Here is a 20,472-nt window from a genome sequence, read left to right as displayed (position 1 = left end):
GTTTAATGCATCTGCCATAAGATTCGATGTGCCGCAAGATTCTAGTCTTCCAACATCCTACCAAACATTCAACGTAACATCTAAAAAATTTTCGTACTCCAAACTAAACAAGCCCTGAGATGGACCGCCTCTAGTTTTTTTAACTGCTGTAAATATTGGAAAAAAAAATCCAAGGAGAAGTCTTGCTGAGGAAGGAAAGACCACGACCGGCCGGCCAGCTAGGGAGCTTCCTAGGATTTCAGCACATGACCTCGCACAAGCCACTCACCAGTATACATCACTCCAAGCAGGGCTCTCTCTCCATTCCAAACAGGGCTTTCTCTAGCGTTGCCTGCCAGCCACCGCGCGCCGCCACTCCAAGCAGGTCTCCTCTCCTCAGCTACTTCCTGAAATCGACGGCGGAAGGAACCTCAATAGGAGGCGGAGCAGTAAGCTGAGGCGGGACGGGGCCACGGGGCTCCGTGGTTGAGGATGCCTGTGCTGCGTAGCACAACGCGAAGGGACCGAGAGGCGCAGGGGAGTCCGGCGGCGGCCGCAGCAGCACAGGAACCGGCACCGGCACCGGCACCACCGCCGGCGGAGAAGAAACGAGCTCCGTGGTTGAGGATGCCTGTGCTGCGTAGCGCAACACGAAGGGCCCGAGAAGCGCAGGGGAGTCCGGCGGCCGCCGCGGCAGCACCGGAACCGGCACTGGCACCACCGCCGGCGGAGAAGTTGACGAGGATGCCTGTGCTGCGTAGCGCAACGCGAAGGGCCCGAGAGGCGCAGGGGAGTCCGGCGGCGGCAGCACCGGCACCGGCACCACCGCCGGCGGAGAAGTTGAGGATGCCTGTGCTGCGTAGCGCAACGCGAAGGGTCCAAGAGGCGCAGGGGAGTCCGGCGGCGGCGGCGGCGGCGGCGGCAGCACCGGAACCGGCACCGGCACCAGCACCGGCACCGGCACCACCGCCGGCGGAGAAGAAACGGAGGGTGACGTGGGCGGGACAGAGGGAGCGGGAGGAGATCAGACTCGTGGAGGTCGTCGAGGGGAAAGGCGGCGACGACGAGAACAGGGAGCGTGGGATGGACGACGACGACGAGGACAGCACCGACATAGGCAATGACGAGGACAGCCCCCCTGTCCCTGTCCCTATCCCTGACACGGTGAGCTCTTCGTAGTTCGTATGATGTTTAATTGTGCCTGCTGCGCTTCGATTGTGTTGTGCTCTCTAAGATGATTCAACTTTCTATTTTGGTTCCACTGTCTATTTGGTTCCACTGTCTATTTTATGAAATTTTGGTTCCACTGTCTATTTTATGCTTTTCCTGCGCAAAGGCGTTACCTTTTAGTTTGCTTCCGATCATTCCACTTCCAGATGATTTTGATTTAATCTTTGCCTGCTTGTTCTATAAATTAAATACAGGTCCAGGTGGATAGTTCACCAATGTATAGAGTCGAGAAGAAGCTTGGGAAAGGTAGTTTTGGACAAGTATATGTTGGCCGCCGCATGTCAGCTACTGGTCCAGGTGCTGTTGAGGTAATAGAGGATTGTTTCTTTAGTACCAGTCGACTTGGAAAGCTGGAATTGTGTTCTGTATTAGCACCGGAGAGTAAGCCGTCTTCCTTTCTATCTTAGGTGGCACTGAAGTTTGAGCATAAGACCAGTAAAGGATGTCACTATGGCCCTCCTTATGAGTGGGAAGTTTACAAGTAAGTGAATCTATGATCTTATGATTTGGGTATGAGAAGGTGCAAGTCTTTCGGAGATCATTCAACTTATGGGTAGCTGATCGGTTTTCATGGTTATTGCACATTTAGCGCCGTCGGTGGCATTCATGGGATTCCCCGAGTCCACTACAAAGGACGCCAAGGGGATTACTTTGTTATGGTATAACACTTGCTTTGGACTGTTGAAGTATTAGCTTCTTTATTTCTGTTCGTTTTTAGGTACTAGTTAATTTGGTCTTAAAAATTCAGGTTATGGATATGCTCGGACCCAGTCTTTTGGATGTCTGGAATAATACCTCTCACACGTGAGTCACAGTTTTGAGTCCACTTGATATTGACTTTTAGTTTACCATTAACGTCATTCCTTTGTTAGCAGAATGTCGTCTGAGATGGTTGCTTGTATTGCTATTGAATCAATCTCCATACTTGAGAAAATGCATTCAAAAGGGTCAGTTAACACCACCGATTATTCTTTCCTCGTAGATCCTTATTCTGTATGCATTTCTTTCATCCACTGGCAAAAATTTTAAAATAAAAAAGTTTGGGATTTCAGGTATGTTCATGGTGATGTCAAACCAGAAAACTTCTTGCTAGGGACTCCTGGGACACCTGAAGAAAAGAAACTCTTCCTTGTTGATCTTGGCTTAGGTAAGTTAATTTACTTTTTTTATCACTCAACCGGCAGCGTCTACAATGATTTGAATTTGTCTGTTCTGTATGTAGACAACAGTTTATGGCATGTAAATAATTTTGTTTTATTGGATCTTCTGATGGCAGCTACGAAGTGGAAGGAAAGTGCAACAGGGCAACATGTTAAATATGATCAGCGACCAGATGTTTTCAGGTGACCAGATGAAGCTTTTATGATAGGCATCACTTGCATTACCTGTAGCAGGCTAGCACTTAAATGATGATGTTGATTATCCTGTCACATTTCCTGTCCATTTGCTGTTTCCACTCCTGAATCCAGCCATTACACCAGAAATTACCACTGCTGTTAACGATTTTCACTTTTCAGCGAATCATTGCTGTCTTCCATTTATTCTCTCCCTGTGCTTGCGAGCTTGCATGTTTCCTTAGCCTTATAGAATCAGTACAGTATTTTACTCTTTTTCAGAATCTTGCTGCAATGAACTTACCTATTCACTACTGGTGAAATGGTCCTGATTGGCATGTGTGGTAGTAGCCATTCTTTCACTGGACATGGAATCAGTCTCTTAGTCTCTGTTGAGATGGTACACTCGACATATTGTCACAGTAGCTAGTAAACCCATGGTCCTTATGCTTCTCATAGTTGAATCAACTGAAGGAGGTACTATTACTGTTATGTTACATTGTTACTGCCGCTGTTTCAGGGGAACAGTTCGCTATGCTAGTGTTCATGCACATCTTGGGAGAACAGGTAGCAGGAGGGATGATTTAGAATCTCTAGCATACACGTTAGTCTTTCTTCTACGGGGACGTCTACCTTGGCAAGGTTATCTGGTAAAATATGGATCCTCCAGCCAATTTTATTGGTTTTAGTGATGTATATGTGTACTTGATGTTTATTTTGCATCTACAGGATAAAAAGAATGGCTTCCTTGTCTGCAAGCGGAAAATGGCTACCTCTTCAAAATCTCTCTGTTGCTTTTGCCCAAAGCCCTTCAAAGAGTTTGTAGACTATGTGGTCAATTTGAAGTTTGATAAGGAACCCAACTATGCAAAATGTGTATCGTTTTTTGATAGTGTAGTAGGTCCAAATCCAGATGTCAGACCAATTAACACTGATGGTGCTCAGAAGGTATGTTCATATTTTGCATCTGTCATTTTGAAAAACATTATTTTGGTTTTGTCTAATCCCCTTTGCATCCTCTCTAAAGCTTATACATCAAGTTGGCCAAAAGAGAGGCCGCTTATTGATAGAGGAAGAGGCAAATGAACAACCAAAGAAGAAGATCAGGATGGGAAAGCCTGCAACACAGTGGATAAGTGTCTATAATAGCAGACGACCTATGAAACAAAGGTACACTCTTATAAGACCTGAAGTTTAGTTAATTGCTATCATATCATGTGTCTTTGTGGCTGGGCCAAAGTAATTCAACAAATTCACTGGGTACTGCAGGTACCACTACAATGTTGCAGATTCAAGGCTTGTACAGCACATTCAAAAAGGGTATGACGATGGACTGTTTATCAGTTGCATAACATCTTGTTCCAATCTCTGGGCTATAATCATGGATGCTGGAACTGGTTTCACTTCCCAAGTTTATGAGCTTACACCACATTTCCTTCACAAAGTGAGTGATCTTCACCTTGGTTCATTCTATGTAGCTTTTACAAGATAATCACTTTGTCAAGTAAAGTTACTAAGTAGGCTATTCTGTACATTGCCAAATCAAATGGTGGTTTGTTTCCATGTGAAGGAATGGATAATGGAGCAATGGGAGAGTGGCTACTATATAACTGCGCTTGCTGGGGCAAACAATGGCAGCTCGGTGGTAGTGATGTCTAAAGGTAAAGCAGCTAAAGCTTGCAGTAGTGTCTTAGTATATGAAATATTCTTGTGACTATAGTTATATCTATCCAGGCATAGCCTACACACGACAATCCTACAAAGTTAGTGATACTTTCCCCTACGACTGGATAAAGAAGAAATGGCAAGATGGTTTCTATGTAACTTCCATGGCAACTGCTGGAAGTAGATGGGTTGTTGTCATGTCTTGTAATGCTGGGTTTTCTCATCAGGTAGCATTTTTTCCACTTCATCAATCCCTTCTCAGCATTTATTTTTACAGTTAGGTTAAGTGTGATATATTTCTTATTGAGCTATTGTCATTTACTTTCTAGGTTGTTGAACTGGATTTCTTGTATCCCAGTGAGAGAATTCATAAAAGGTGGGCCACTGGTTACCGGATAACCGCAGCTACTGCAACTTGGGATCAGGCAGCCTTTGTTTTAAGTGTACCATGGAGGCGACCTAGAGATCAAACCCAAGAGACACTGAGGACACTTGATTTCCCTTGTCAACATGTGAAGGTTAACAATCCTGCAGTACCTCATTCAGTATCTTATGGCAACTGACCGCTGGTTCTGACAAATTGCACTCTTGTTTCATTGCAGGAGAAATGGTCTATGAATCTCTACCTAGCATCAGTATGCTACGGTCGTACTGTATCCTAGGAATCTTTTCACGTGGAATCCTGTCAGCACCATCTTTTGATGTAGCTAGTTCACTGTAGCAGCTCCTATGTGCGGGCGAGTTCTGAATGTGGCTCAGTGTTACTGGTACCCTGTGAGTCTTGTGTTGTGAAGGCGTCTGCTATCGTTCTTGATTATAGACTAGCATGGACAGTATAGTAAATGTTTTGCAGTTCGTATTAATTATTAATTTAGTGGACATTAGCAGTGTAAGTCTTTTCCAGATGTGTACACTTGATCAGTATAACCGAACTCCAGCGTAGTTGTGTCAGGGCCTCAAAAGGCCCCTGCCTGACTGTTAATCTATTATCATGAGGTATAGTCACTGTTCATCTAAACAGCCGTTTAGACCGTTTAAACGTCATGTAAACGCCACATAGTGATATATTGTTTCCATTTAATCATCCATTTAGTATGTTTAATTGGCCGTTTAGCCTATTTAATGGACTATTTAGCTTGAATAATGACTAAACAACAAGTGGCTGACTGTTTATTGTTTAGCGTTTAGGAAAACATTGGATATATATTCTCTTTTTGTTTGGTCTGGACAATTACATCTTTATAACCCTCGTACCATGATTCTGCCCATGTAAAATAAAAGAATTATTGTGGTTTCACACCCTTGTAAGAGTAGTCACTTCAACTCTTGTATGTTTTTTTACTCAAAAGAAAACTCTTGTATGTTCGTTGGTCTAAAAAGTCGCTAAAAATACTGTTCACTGATTTATTATGAGAGAAAAATACTGTTAGCTAGCGGAAAAAAGTATGGCTTATAAGACAAGCGAACAAGCTATGATGAGGGTGGGTGGGGTTGACTTAGGAATTGCATACAGGAAGCTGGGCATTCATGCACTATTACTGAACAAAAGGGATCATAAAACCCTGGATGCAGCTCCTCAGTTTATATGAATATACTAGGTAAATGGTTGTGCGTTGCAAGGAGAACATATAATACCATGATAATATACGTATGAGTGTCTGCTATATTATATTATTACCTAAAATAGATACTGCAATTGTGATGTTCCAATTAATATTACATGTCTTCAAAAAATATAGGTAGTTAAAATATAACTCTAAATTGTGAAACAAACATCAACTAAAATTGACCATAATGTAAGAATCTATTGCATCACTTCATGACCACGATACGCGAAAGATAAGCTTGCATTCACCTTAATTATAACAAGTTTGTGTTTCACAATACATATTTTACAATATATTGTACAACTAAGAATCTATACTCTTAATAGTTCGACCAGGAGAATTATGTGCTTTGCATGGACACCATGCTGCACCTGGTCACCAATCAAAGATGATCCAGAAGATTTTTCAAGTCCAAGATGCGACGCCTGATTTCTTGCAGCTGAAGCATGCAGATGGCTCAAGCTGTAGTTAGAAGTATCATGCATATTTGTTGCTTGTTAATTTTTAAAGATAAAGTACTATTGATTATCCTAAAAAATATATGTATCGATGTGTGGTGCATTATCTCTTTCATAGAGTTAGAACATCTTTATATTCGGTATTCATTGTGAATATATCCTTTGTCGGTTTCTTCTTCCCCTTCCCTTTCCCTTTTCTCTTGTTCATGTCCTTGTCAATAGCCGACACGGCTAGGATCCTATTGTTCGATCTTACCGTAGCTCTTGATAGCGCTACATACAATTGGCCATGCGAGAACACTGGTCCTTGCGCCTTGTTAACGGTCATCGCAAAGTTAAGCCGAATAGAAAACTGCTTTCACTTAAATTGGAAAGGGAATATCTCATCATCCGATGGGCATAAGGGTATGTAAGGCACAAAAACTCGCTTTCCACTGTGTTGTCCCAACACAATTTTTGTGTCTATGGTATTTTTTAAAACCCTCATATGATAAGACTAGTACCATTACAAAGTTCGTTCGTGGGGTCAGTGTTCCTAGGCAATATGACTGGACAACCAATCTTTAGCTTCAACATATGTGGAGGTAGACCATTGGGTGTCAAAGTGTTAAGGAATTCCTCAGGGTAGTAGTTGTGTGGATCATCTACTGCACAGTCAAAGCTATGGTACACCATCTCATCCCCGTGGAAACAACCTATCATCTTCATATTAATCATATCAACTCAATTGTTTCCCATAGATAAGATCGCTCAAGAGGTGATATAATCTTTGCTTGACATATTCGCATTGAGGTTAGCGAATATGTAGTCAATTAGAGTATCAAGGTCACTATATTCTAGGTGTGTGATACGCATATATCATGACAAAGATGGATTTCATCATCAACAGTCGTCTCCTTAGATCCTCCATTGACATGCAACAAGTATTCTGCAAACCATGGGTCGCTCTTTGCCCGCATGTTGCGCACCAGTTTTAGATGTCACATAGAATCCCAAAGTACGATATACGCAGCGGGGCACTGACCACCTGAGCCCTTGACCCTCTTCGACCACCTGTCTTCATTGTCTAATACAACTCGATCAACTACCCATCGTACACCTCGATACCCTTCCCTACCCAGAGTTTTTTCAAATAATCAACAAGCGGCCTCAAATACACGTCGATGTTACTATCTGGTTGGTGTGGGCCAGATATGAGAAGTGACATCATCATGTACATCCTCTTGTTACATAGCCATAGGGGAAGGTTGTAGATAGTTAACAGCACAGGCCACACACTTTGTGAGCGACTCATGTTACTGAATGGGTTCATGCCATCTGTGCAGAGTCCAAACCAAAGATTCCTTGGCTCATCAGAGAAAGTTTTATGCATGTCATCAATGAAACACCACTGAATACCATATGTTGGGTGTCGTATGTAATCGTCCACCATCTACCCATCCGAGTGCCATGACAAGAGTTGTGCATCCTTAGAGGTTGCAAACAAACATTTTACACATGGAATTATAGGGAAGTACCAGCAAACCTTCCTAGGAACTTTATGACACATCTCCTCGCCATCATCACCCTTGTCTGTTATTTGCTTGTAACGAGAGGTCCCACACTTGGGGAAATATTCCTCCTCTACATTTTCACCATGAAACATGATGCAGTCATTCTTGCAATCATGAATTTCTTGAACTTCAATCCTATCGGACAAACAATCTTCTTGGCCTCAAATGTAGATCGGGGAATCTGATTCCCCTCAGGAAATATATCAATGAGCGCTTATAGTAATTCTTTGAAGCCCTTGTCAATATATCTAGTGATTTCGTGCCTTCAGTTGGAGAAGCTTCAATGTTCCTGACAACCTCGTATACCTCTTACTGCAACTTGCATGGAATGATGTCTTCATATCTACCAACAAATGTTTTAGCTTCTTCAACTCTCCACCACTCAACTCATCATTGTCAATAGCATCATGCACCATGAGCTCCTTTAGAGTCTCAACCGTAGGGATAGGGCTAGCAGTAATCTGCTATATCATCATCAATAGTTCCTTATTGCCAAAGGGTGGTGCTTCCTCATTGCCCTGGCATGAAGTCTTTCCTCACCATCTACATTATTGACACCTTCTTCTTCTCCATGTTTGTTCCAACATATGTAGTCATCCATGAATCCTTAAAGAATTAGGTGGCCCTAGACTGTCCACTTGTTCATGAACTGCTTACCATTCTTACCGTCAACACATGGGCACAACATAGATGTCTTATCTCCATTCCTCATGTCCTCCTTTGCAATAGCTATGAAATTATCAAGTCCTTCCAAGTACTCATCAGAAGTACGGTTCTTAACATATATCCAGTAGCATCGATCCTCCATTGTCTACAAAAAATATAGAAAATGGAAGAATATAAGCAACATACATCTCAGTAGACTATTGGTTTCACATTGCAATCATTCATCATAATTTCACACAAGCTCACCACACTGCTCATAGAGAGAAGAGCACAAGCCAGAGAACACTAGGCCAAAGACGAGAGCAGCGAGGAGAGGTGAGCACGCCATCGACGATCCCCTGCAGCTGCTTGAGAGATGGCGAAGCACGGTCAAAGCACAAGATTGAGCACACTGTAGAGAGGAATGAGCTAGTTAGTTAGCTAGACTTGATCCTGAGCTTACCTAGCTACATACAATAGCAATATAGCTAGCCCCTCTGGCCTGTCACCTGCCATAGCAGAGCACCCCCTAACGATAGTAGCAGAATGTGCCCCCACTTGCCAACTCTCTTCCTGTGAGGCTCATAGCCAGAGGCCTGTGTTACGTGCGACGATGGTACATGCCACCACCACGAGAGCCACGCAAGAGCCCGCTGAGACATCCATTTATTGACTCCAATACCCTCGCTCTTCATGCGCATGAGGCTAGCTAAAGCACCTAGGATATTGTAGACGTGCCTAAGGAACTCATGTCTACAACTACCAAGGCGTCTTCAATAGGTAATGTTACTACCGATGCTTATACAGTAGACACGTCCGTAGATTTTGACCTGCTACCTCAGACTCAAGAAACAACACACGTGTCTGTAATAACAACTTATTACAGATTTGTGTTGATCTTGCAGGACCGGCGACCCCGCCCGCTAGTTACTACAGATGCCCATGAGTACAATGCATCTGTAGTGTTACTACTGCAGCTGCGCGTATGTGGTGGCGTCTGCATAGGGGGTGTGAATTTAACGCTTTTTCACATAGTGCACCTCAATTCTCTCAGGTGAAGTATATCTAGACATTGTGACTTGCTCCGAAGCTTTGTCTAATGCACTATGTAGACCTTGAGATCTATACAAAGTCGTGTCCCTTGTGAGTTGTAAAGCCTTCTCACTGCAAAAGCCAAACCTACTGGCATTGCCAAGACGAGTTCACAACAAACTTGCTTTCACACCATGACACGATGAGATGCGTTCACAACATTAGGTATAAATGGACAATATTGGTTGCACTCTCTTCTCCCTAGAAAACCATGGGACATGCATGCCGGTTATAGCATCTCTTTGTTGCAATGCAGTACTGTGGAGAGCCTAGAGACCGTGCACATGCTGCACTACAACATCCCAATCTCGTTTATCAAGATGCGAAAGAGAGGAAAGCCAGTATGTTGCAGATGCTGGGGGTGAGAGAATAAGAAGGAAATAGACATCCTGGTGCCTTCCATTGTTAGATATATTCTGGGTTTGCCTATGAAATATTTAATATATCAAATAATTGTAAGGGCCGCATAAATAATGTGCATGTGATGGTCTAACACCATACTACATGTGACTAGATGTGAGAGTCAAGCTGTGTATGCTATGCCTCGAATGTGATATTTGTTTTGCCACTTAAGTCGAGTAAGAGCAGGAGTTTCTCCTATTAACACTTGATTAAAATAAGAGTTTCAGGAATTATAGGAGTTTCTAATCCTAATGACGTGAGTTACTGAATTTATTCATTCATGATGACATGAGTTTCTCTTGTGAGCGTTTATTCATTCATGATGATGGGAGTTTCTCCTCTGAGTGTTTATTCCATGACGTTTCACTCGTCTCCTGATTTCCTATGTCCGCTCATCTTCCTTGGTTATGAGATAAATATTCCATTCTGTCAATTATTTTGGATGAGTCACATACCGAGGATATTCCTCAGGTCTCAGCACTAGAAAATGAGTTATTAACAGCTGAGTTTACACAAGATGAAGTGAAGACTGCAATCTTCCAAATGGAACATAATCAGGCACCAGGACCAGATGGTTTCCATTTAGAGTTTTATCAGGTCTTCTGGAATTTAATTAAAGATGATTTGATGGATTTGTTCATATATTTTCATCATGGATCCTTGCCACTAAACAGTCTTAACTTTGGAACAATAATTTTATTACCTAAATAGAAGGATGCAAAAGTGATTCAACAATATAGGTCAATATGTTTGTTGAATGTATCTTTCAAAATATTCATCAAAGCGTCAACTAATAGACTATCTACCATAGCCCAGAAGATTATTAGCCCAACACAAACAACCTTTCTTCCTGGTAGAAATATCATGGAGGGTGCAATAATACTCCATGAAATAATACATGAACTTCACTCAAACAAACAGGATGGGGTTATTTTTAAAATTGATTTTGAAAAGGTGTTGGTGTTTCTTAGCGAAACTATTAAAGATAGACTTTTAGTCCATCCTTAATAATAACACTAGAAACGTTCTTGGCATATCCTAACCACCATCACTTCAGAAAGATAAACCAAGGCCTTTTACGGCGCTGGCCTAGGCAGTGCAGTCTGGTACTGATAATTAGAATTGCCAGATTGGCCTTCCTAACCATCCTTACTTACGATATGCAAAGCTGTGGCCCGGCGCCATGTGGGTGCACAAGGATTACAATCTTAAGTAAAGGTACTTAGGTACGCCAATCGATAGCTCAGTTATAGGAATAAATTACTCTGCAAGCGCACAGAACTATCATTGTAGCATTTCAACCCGTGAGTATTCAGGGGTGTCGTATTTATAATTTCCCGTAGGAAGGCATTGTGAACGCATCTAGCTTTGGTTATAAACGTGATTACTTATTGAAATGCATGGTAGACATAGTATAAACAGGGGTAAATATGTAGTTGATTTGATAGCAGACACACATCGGAGCAACCTCAAGGAATAAAGGGAAAACAAAGAATAAAAGAACAACTACGCGAGCAGGCATGATCGTATACAAGTTATACTTAGCAGGTCATCTAGCTAATAAGAACAAGTTAGAGCTAAGTCTGAGATACTGGGGAGATCTCCATAGCTGGTCTGCCAGCAAATAGAGACTTTACATGACTCCTACCGAATATTCGAACGTGGGGGAATACGAAGGATGACAGGGCTGTCACCACCCTGCCACCTACCCCTCTGCCCGTGGGATACCCGCATATCCATCCCACGCATATCCTCGGGTGTCCGCATACCCGAGCACCATGCCTGTGTACTTGGAAACACCCCCTAGCCTCTCGGGACCCCAACCCTTCGGATTGATAGGCTCGGCTAAGGGTGACCATTACAGCCCAGAGAACCATTATCTCATCCCTAGTTCTTCCTCTATTCATATTAACTTGATGAACGATGAAGAACTGTGATGAACATATCAAGAACATAGAGCTAGAACTATGAACTAGCTCATAAACTATGATCATGATATGAACAAGAGTATACTCTAGATCAAAAGCATAATTGTATAAAGAATATAAGAACTTGCTCATGGAGGAAGGCATAATTGTATTCATACCAAGACACTCTTGATCCTCCAAGGAGACAAGCTCTCCTTGCTAGCTTTGCCTTGCTCTACTACTAGTACTAAACTAAAGAGAACAAGTGTAGAATGTGAGGTGTGTTGCTCCAAATGATGGTGTGTGTTACAAATGAGAGGGGAGCCATCTATTTATAGCTCAACTAGGACGGTTTGCGGGATCTAAATATAGTAGTAGGTGAAACCGTCCTATGCATGCCGCCATGCAACCGCCAGAAGAAGGTGGGGCCGGGGAACCGCCACCAGGGTTGCGTCCGCACCTGGTTGCACCCGCAACCTGGGTGGCCCCCCTAGCCACCACCTTCGCGTGGTCAGTTGTGCTCTGGGCCCTGATCCTCCTCGTGGTTACGGATGGGTCCAGTTCATCTTTTGTGGGCTTTTCTCTATTGGAGTTGGTTTGCGTCTTTTCTAAATACGAATTCTTGCATTGCGCATTTCTTGTATCTTTTGCACTTTTCCACGTGTCATACCTAAAAATAGCATATATACGAAAACTCGTGGAAAGATTAGATCAAATCCCTATTTTTCTATTTATTTTTATTTATAAAAAGATATTTATTTTTATATAATAAGCGTCGCCAACAACTCCCCCACACTTGGTCTTTTGCTCGTCCTCGAGTGAAGGCACTTAGGACCAAATGGGTTCATCATCCTTGTCAAAGAGCCTGCATACAGGTTATTCCAAGCTTCACCTGGGTTTGTGAACTTCAAAGTGTCTACCACATAAATCTTTGGTGATTGAAATATGGAACAGCCTGGATTCAAGTCCTCTTGACTTTGCTCTTACTTAAGACACTTGGGTTTGTTGTATGTTTTTGAAGTAAAAACATGGCTTGTGATTCCTTGAATGATTCTCTCAAATCGCTCATATGTGTAAGTGGTTCCTTACCAAGGCATAGAAGATTGATGCCTTCTTACGATCTTCCTACCTCTAAAAGCTTTATCTGGATTTTTGAGTAGGTATAAAAGGTGGGCATACTTGCAGCACATATGTTGCGAAGTCAAAAACCGGACCACCAGGAGATACAAGCCTTACGCCTTGATTGAGATTGTGCAAGTGTGTGGAAATTGTTTGTGGAATTGATGGAAATCCTAATTCTAAATATTTTGGTCACACCTTTCTGCATCATGACTCTCTTTTATTTTGAAGGATAAAAGAGAGAGAGAGGAAAACATATGGGCTCTATCTTGTGTATATTTTTCCCTCTTTTCTTTTTTTTCATGACGGGGACGTTTGATTTTTTTTCTTTCTTTCCCATCTATGCCTCTTTGGTTTTTTTTTCTTTGATTTTTTTCAACTATAGCCCATATGTCTTGATGAATGGAATCAGAGAATTTTAAAGAGATGTCACGAGGACAAAAAGTAAGGAGTGAATTTAGGGATGCGCAAATCTCAGCATGAGAGTTTGGCATTTTTATTTGGTGGAAAGCTAAGGCACAACTCTCAGAATAAGAGTTGGCAAAATTTTTGGTGGATGCAAGGGTGCATGTTGTGCGCGACTTCTTAGTGTAAGAGTCGGCTTTATTTGGTGGTTGTAAGTGAATCTCTAATCATGGGCGTAAGACCATAATCTCGCTTGGGTCACAACAATTTGACAAAGCTCAACATACTACAAGCAGCATATGACTGAAGGTTTCATCATGATCAAAGTATATTTGGCGTTGGTAGGTGAAAGCTTAAAACCATTAAAGGAAACTTGCCATGTGTAACTTTTGTTTTTGATAAAATAAATCCCAAGTACTTTGTAAGAACTTAGCAAGAATCATGTCATCCTACTATATCACATATGTCAATTACTTAGATAAAGTGGGGTCCCTACTACAAGTGTTCATAACCTCAAGGATATTAGCAAGCATTAAACCATATGCAAAGCAAATTTGAAACTAGGAGACATGTTAAATGGAGTTTGAAGGTAACGATATTTTAAATATTTTATTTTCGAAAAACTTTTTAGAAGGGGGAGAAGGTTGTGCAAACCGAGTTCTCAAAGATTGCCTCCCCCACACTTGTTTTCTTCTTTGTCATGGTTAGTCATAATATATAAAGAAAACAAGTGCTCATGATAACTCAGAAATATTATTGATAACTTTTGAAAAGGCACATTACATTATTGAAGGGAAATAAATTAAGCAACAAAGAAGATCATGCTTGTGCCTAAACAAAGAGAAGCGTGCAGCAGATGTGGTCTAAAGATTTTTCCACGAGGCGACCAACACCTAGGTTTTCAGTGACCTTCCTCAGCTTATTGTTGAATCTGAAACGAAACCTATTGATATCGTCGCTGAGGTTCCTAATCTCAGTATGCTTCTCTTCTAGGTCGTCTTCTAAAACCCTTAGGACAGAGCGAAGGCTAGCTTGCTCGGATTTAAGATCAGCGAGGATACTAGGATCATCCTCCTCATCGCTGCTCTCGTACTGTCCTGCACGACACTTGATGGATGGCCGGGGCAAATGCCTCCAAATCCTAGGGAGAGCACTGGAGGATTCGGCCTCCTTGGATTTGCCAGCCTTCCGGCTACCAGCACGACTGCTAGATCCTTCACCACTAGGATTTTTCTTCTTGCGCTCTATGTTATTTGTGGTGGAACGGGCAACATCGGTTATGTTTGCAGCACTGTTGATGGGTGCTTTGTGGTTTGCTGGTAGGGCGGCCAAATGATTTCTCTTTTCCTGACAGACTTTCTCCCGAGAAGAATTCTCTTGGTAGGGTGCTATATCTAGGTTTGCTACGGTCTTGGGTGCGTTGATCAGCGAGAGGGCGTAGCTAGCCATGATTAGCACTTGGGAATGGGAGAGCTTAGCAAACTTTTGTACAAGGGAGGAGAGAGAGTCTTGGTGTGAAGAGAAGAGAGAGCCATGGGCTGTTTAAATAGGTTCTACCGAGGTCATAAAAACAGAAACAAACTTGATCGTAGGCGGGGAATTGATATTTGAACAAAAAGGAAACTTTTCAAAAAAGATTGGGCCTAATTGGTCGGGCCAGGGTTGCGCCCGCAACTGGTTGCGCCCGCACCCTGGGTCCCACCAGTCAGCCCCTGTCTTTTTGGCAAGTTCTTTCTGGACAGAGTGGATTTCAATCCCACTTACGATCAATTTTGATTCGCAGCGTATCAGAGTAATAGTGTGTGTGAAAAGAGGAAAGAATTCAAAATTCACACTATCTTGCATTTATGATAAAATATTTTCCATGATCATGAAGGATTTTGAATTCAAACAACATGAAACATGGGGGCACTATGGTCATATCATAAATGCAGCAAGGCATTTTATTTTATTTATTCAAAAGAAAACAAAGATAAACTTTTACCTTTTCTTTACCTAACTTCCATCAGCGTGCCTCCATCTTTATTATATATATATATTGAGAGACATGTGATGGATAAGATTTATTAAAAATATTTATTAGAAAACAAAAGGGATAAATACCGATTTACCTTCGGCAAGGGCTCATCTTTATAGTCCGTGGAGCCGGACTTTTCTCCCATCATTGTTTGCTTGATGATGGCTCATCCGTCTTGGGAGGAGATGGTTGGACCTTCTTGGGCTTCCATTCTAGGTGGATCACCTTGGGCAGTGTGGCGGTTTGTTCAACTTTTTCTTTTACCTTCCACACTGTCTTCTTTTGTGAGGGTTTGGGGACTTCGTCCCTCTTTTTCTTTTCGGGAGCTTCTTTCTTTTTCTGCTCCTTTTTATTCTTTTTAGGAGCCGCCTTTTGCTTTGGCTCCGGCTTTTGTTTTGATATTTTTGATAAGTTTTTCAGAAGTTGGGGCTGGATCTCAAATTCCCTGATGCCTTGGGGATGATTTGGCCCGTAGCGGATGCGTATCATGTTGCAGGATTCTTGACGGCGTGGCCTGAATTTGAACTTCTCTTCTTGGCCATTAATGTTGAAGCGAATTTCTCCGGCTCCCACATCAATTTTGCTTTTGCCGTGCTCAAGAATGGCCTTCCCAGGATTAGTGGTGTCTCCTTGGTGAGTTCCATATTTAACACCACAAAATCCACGGGGACGTAATATCCTCTGATCTTGACTGGGATGTCTGGGGCAATCCTTGTTGGGTACCGAACTGACGAGTCCGCTAACTGGAGTGTCATGTTGGTTGGTTCCAAGTTGGTGAAGTTTAGCCTATCAAAGACTGATTTCGGCATGACGCTCACACTCGCCCCAAGATCACATAAGGCATGATCAAAATGTTGGGTGCCTATTGAGCATGTAATTGTGGGGCACCCAGGATCTTGCTTCTTCTCAGGTAGATGGTTGAGTATAGCTGCGCTACACTCTTCTATCAGCTTGACGACTTCTGCGGAGGGTAATGGTCGCTTGTTGTTGATGATATCCTTGATAAACTTAGCATAGGATGGTATGTGCAAGACATCCATCAGCGGGACGCTGACGTTTGTCTTCTCGACCATTTCCACAAAGCGGAGAAATTGCTCTTCTCCGTCCTTCTTCTTCCTCCACCTGGTGGGGAAAGGAAGCATCGTGGTGTCCCCATAAACTTCTGGAGTCGGTTCCTCATCTGATGATTCGTCTTGAGGATCAACCGGCTCAGCAGATGTTTGTTCTTGTTGACGCGGAGTCTTAGCTGTACCATGGTTAGGGTTTGGTGGATCACGAGTGGTCTTACCCCCTCTCGTGGTCACCGAACTAACATTTTCAACACCAGCAGCAGACTTAGTAGCAGAAGCAACCTGATCTATCTGAGACATTACTCTTTTATTGAAAGACGCTTGTTCTTTAAACGAGGTGGTCAGGCCATCAAGCTTGGTGTTTATGTTTTCAAACATTTTATCATTAAAGGAAAGCTTTTTAACAAGGTTTTCATTTATCTTGGCCTGACCAAGAACAAGATCTTTAAGCGAAGGCTGGGAAGAACTAAAGCCTGAGTTAAATGAGGAATTACCTTGGTGGCGATTTTGGTTGTTCCACCCGTTACCTTGCTGTTGTTGTTGGCGAAACCCGTTGTTGATGAATGCAGCATCTTCCTAGGTTTTAGGACAATTGTTCCCCATGTGGCCAACATTTCCACAGTCCTCACACGTCATGTGTGAGTCTATGGCCCGGACAGTGCCGGTAGCTAGATCGGTGACACGTCCTTCCAACCTCTTCATGAGTATGTCTATTTTTGCGGCAAGCAAATCTGTCTCCTTAACGGTATGCATGCCCTTTTGTGTCTTGCGTCCCTCTCCCCAACTCTGGTTAGCCACCATCTTCTCGATGAGGGCTGTGGCCTCAGTGATGGTAAGGGAGAGGAATGCACCTCCAGCTGCGGCATCGACGTGCCCCTTGCACATGGCCGTGAGGCCTTCATAGAAGTTTTGCAGCACGAGCCATCCTTCCATTCCGTGGTGAGGGCAAGCCTAGATATATTCCTAGAGCCTTTCCCAAGCCTCAGGAATGGACTCGAGTGAAGATTGCTGGAAGTTTGATATCTTTCCCCTAAGAGCATTTGTTTTGCTCATGGGGAAGAACTTGGCAAGGAACGCTGCGGCGCATTTGTTCCATGTGTCGACTGCTTCCTTACTTTGATAGAACCATTGCTTCACTTTCCCCGAGAGGGAGAAAGGAAACAAACAGAGCTTGACGCTATCAGGTGCGACATAATGATGATGGTTTCGCACAGCTCAAGGAAGTTCTGCAGGTGTGCGTTCGCGTCCTCACTTGGCGAGCCACAGAATTGGTTCGCCTGCACCATTGTCAGCAGTCCAGTGCGGAGTTCAAAGTTTCCGGTTCTGATATTGACAGCGGGCCCAACGGGCACGTTGGCAACAGCGGTGGTGGAACTCGTGGAGTGACTTGGCCATGACGATTGAAGTGGATGGTGCGGAAGTGACCGGTTCTTCTGTCGGAGAAGTAGCAGAGGAAGAAACAAATTCCTTCTTGTTCTTCTTCCTTAGGTGTCCTTCTGGATTATCGGTGAAATTTTCCGACAGGTTGAAACCGCTCATACACTATCCTGTTTTCGTTCCATATTAAAAGGAGGAAGAAAACAGCAAAATTAACCTGTTTAAACTATGGCTACCAATGCTTATTATGTAATCAATGTTTATGCCAATGTTAGATGTTTTTGCATTTTCAATTGCCTTCCCCGGCAACGGCGCTAGAAAAGCTTGTTGGCGTTTCTTAGCAAAACTATTAAAGATAGAGTTTTAGTCCATCCTTAATAATAACACTAGAAATGTTCTTGGCATATCCTAACCACCATCACTTCAGAAAGATAAACCAAGGCGGCGCTGGCCTAGGCAGTGCAGTCTGGTACTGATGATTAGAACTGCCAGATTGGCCTTCCTAACCATCCTTACTTACGATATGCAAAGCTGTGGCCCGGCGCCGTGTGGGTGCACAAGGATTACAATCTTAAGTAAAGGTACTTAGGTACGCCAATCGATAGCTCAGTTATAGGAATAAATTACTCTGCAAGCGCACAGAACTATCATTGTAGTATTTCAACCCATGAGTATTTAGGGGTGTCGTATTTATAATTTCCCATAGGAAGGCATTGTGAACGCATCTAGCTTTGGTTATAAACATGATTACTTATTGAAATGCATGGTAGACATAGTATAAACCGGGGTAAATATGTAGTCTATTTGATAGCGGACACACATCGGAGCAACCTCAAGGAATAAAGGGAAAACAAAGAATAAAAGAACAATTACGTGAGCAGGCATGGTCGTATACAAGTTATACAATAGATCTGTTAGCAGGTCATCTAGCTAATAAGAACAAGTTAGGGCTAAGTCTGAGATACTGGGGAGATCTCCATAGCTGGTCTGCCAGCAAATAGAGACTTTACATGACTCCTACCAAATATCCGAACGTGGGGGAATACGAAGGATGATAGGGCTGTCACCACCCTGCCACCTACCCCTCTGCCCGTGGGATACCCGCATATCCTCGGGTCTCCGCATACCCGAGCACCATGCCCGTGTACTTGGAAACACCCCCTAGCCTCCTGGGACCCCAACCCTTCGGATTGACAGGCTCGGCTAAGGGTGACCATTACAGCCCAGAGAACCATTATCTCATCCCTAGTTCTTCCTCTATTCATATTAACTTGATGAACGATGAAGAACTGTGATGAACATATCAAGAACATAGAGCTAGAACTATGAACTAGCTCATAAACTATGATCATGATATGAACAAGACTATACTCTAGATCAAAAGCATAACTGTATAAAGAATATAAGAACTTGCTCATGGAGGAAGGCATAATTGTATTCATACCAAGACACTCTTGATCCTCCAAGGAGACAAGCTCTCCTTGCTAGCTTTGCCTTGCTCTACTACTAGTACTAAACTAAAGAGAACAAGTGTAGAATGTGAGGTGTGTTGCTCCAAATGATGGTGTGTGTTACAAATGAGAGGGGAGCCATCTATTTATAGCTCAACTAGGACGGTTTGCGGGATCTAAATATAGTAGTAGGTGAAACCGTCCTATGCATGCCGCCATGCAACCGCCAGAAGAAGGTGGGGCCGGGGAACCGCCACCAGGGTTGCGCCCGCAACCTGGGTGGGCCCCCCTGGCCACCACCTTCGCGTGGTCGGTTGTGCTCTGGGCCCTGATCCTCCTCGTGGTTACGGATGGGTCCAGTTCATCTTTTGTAGGCTTTTCTCTATTGGAGTTGGTTTGCGTCTTTTCTAAATACGAATTCTTGCATTGCGCATTTCTTGTATCTTTTGCACTTTTCCACGGGTCATACGTGAAAACAAAACAGCATATATACCAAAACTCGTGGAAAGATTAGATCAAATCCCTATTTTTCTATTTATTTTTATTTATAAAAAGATATTTATTTTTATATAATAAGCGTCGCCAACAAAATGCTTATGACAAGGTAAAATAGAGTTTTCTACAACAAACACTAAGGATGAAAGGGTTTCACAAAAATGGTGCAAATGGGTGGAGCACTTCACACAAGGGGGAAATGTTAATATTAAGGTTAAGGACCAACTAGGTTCATACTTTCAAACAAGAAAAGGCTTATGGCAGGGTGACCCAATGTCGCCAATACTATTTAATATAGTGGTAGACATGCTGGGCATACTGATTGCTAGAGGAAAGGAAGCAGGGCGAGTTGAAGGTGTTATTACTCATCTTATTTAAGATGGCTTGTCCATCCTCCAGTATGCGGATGACACAGTCATCTTTACGAGTCATGATGTTGAGAAAGCGATAAATATGAAATTGATACTTAGTACTTTCGAACAACTATCAGGGCTCAAAATAAATTTTCACAAAAGTGAAATCTTTTGTTTTGGGAAAGCAAGAGACCATGAAGTGTACTATTGGCAGCTGTTCGGATGTAAAGTTGGGAGTTTCCCATTTTGCTATCTTGGTCTACCCATGAATACTAGAAAACTAAATAATAAAGATTGACAAACGATTGAGAAC

The 20,472-nt window shown here is 42.8% G+C and overlaps 2 protein-coding genes across 2 annotated transcripts; one reads left to right on the top strand and one right to left on the bottom strand.

Moving 5' to 3' along the window:
* On the top strand, window positions 319-5,275 carry LOC8069705 (casein kinase 1-like protein HD16). The gene is made up of 16 exons (XM_021446467.1): window positions 319-1,143; window positions 1,404-1,517; window positions 1,617-1,690; window positions 1,799-1,868; window positions 1,958-2,013; window positions 2,085-2,156; window positions 2,262-2,356; window positions 2,486-2,552; window positions 3,064-3,193; window positions 3,273-3,491; window positions 3,571-3,713; window positions 3,813-3,987; window positions 4,114-4,204; window positions 4,278-4,435; window positions 4,538-4,726; window positions 4,811-5,275. Exons 1-16 carry the CDS (start codon window positions 472-474, stop codon window positions 4,868-4,870), a joined length of 2,385 nt encoding a protein of 794 aa, XP_021302142.1. The 5' UTR covers window positions 319-471; the 3' UTR covers window positions 4,871-5,275.
* Window positions 15,899-16,783, bottom strand: LOC110437626. The gene has a single exon (XM_021466116.1). The coding sequence runs from the start codon at window positions 16,781-16,783 to the stop codon at window positions 15,899-15,901; it is 885 nt and encodes a 294-aa protein (XP_021321791.1).

Source organism: Sorghum bicolor, chromosome 8, assembly GCF_000003195.3.
Source record: "Sorghum bicolor cultivar BTx623 chromosome 8, Sorghum_bicolor_NCBIv3, whole genome shotgun sequence".
NCBI lineage: Eukaryota > Viridiplantae > Streptophyta > Magnoliopsida > Poales > Poaceae > Sorghum > Sorghum bicolor.
This window is presented reverse-complemented; position numbering and strand designations above follow the sequence as displayed.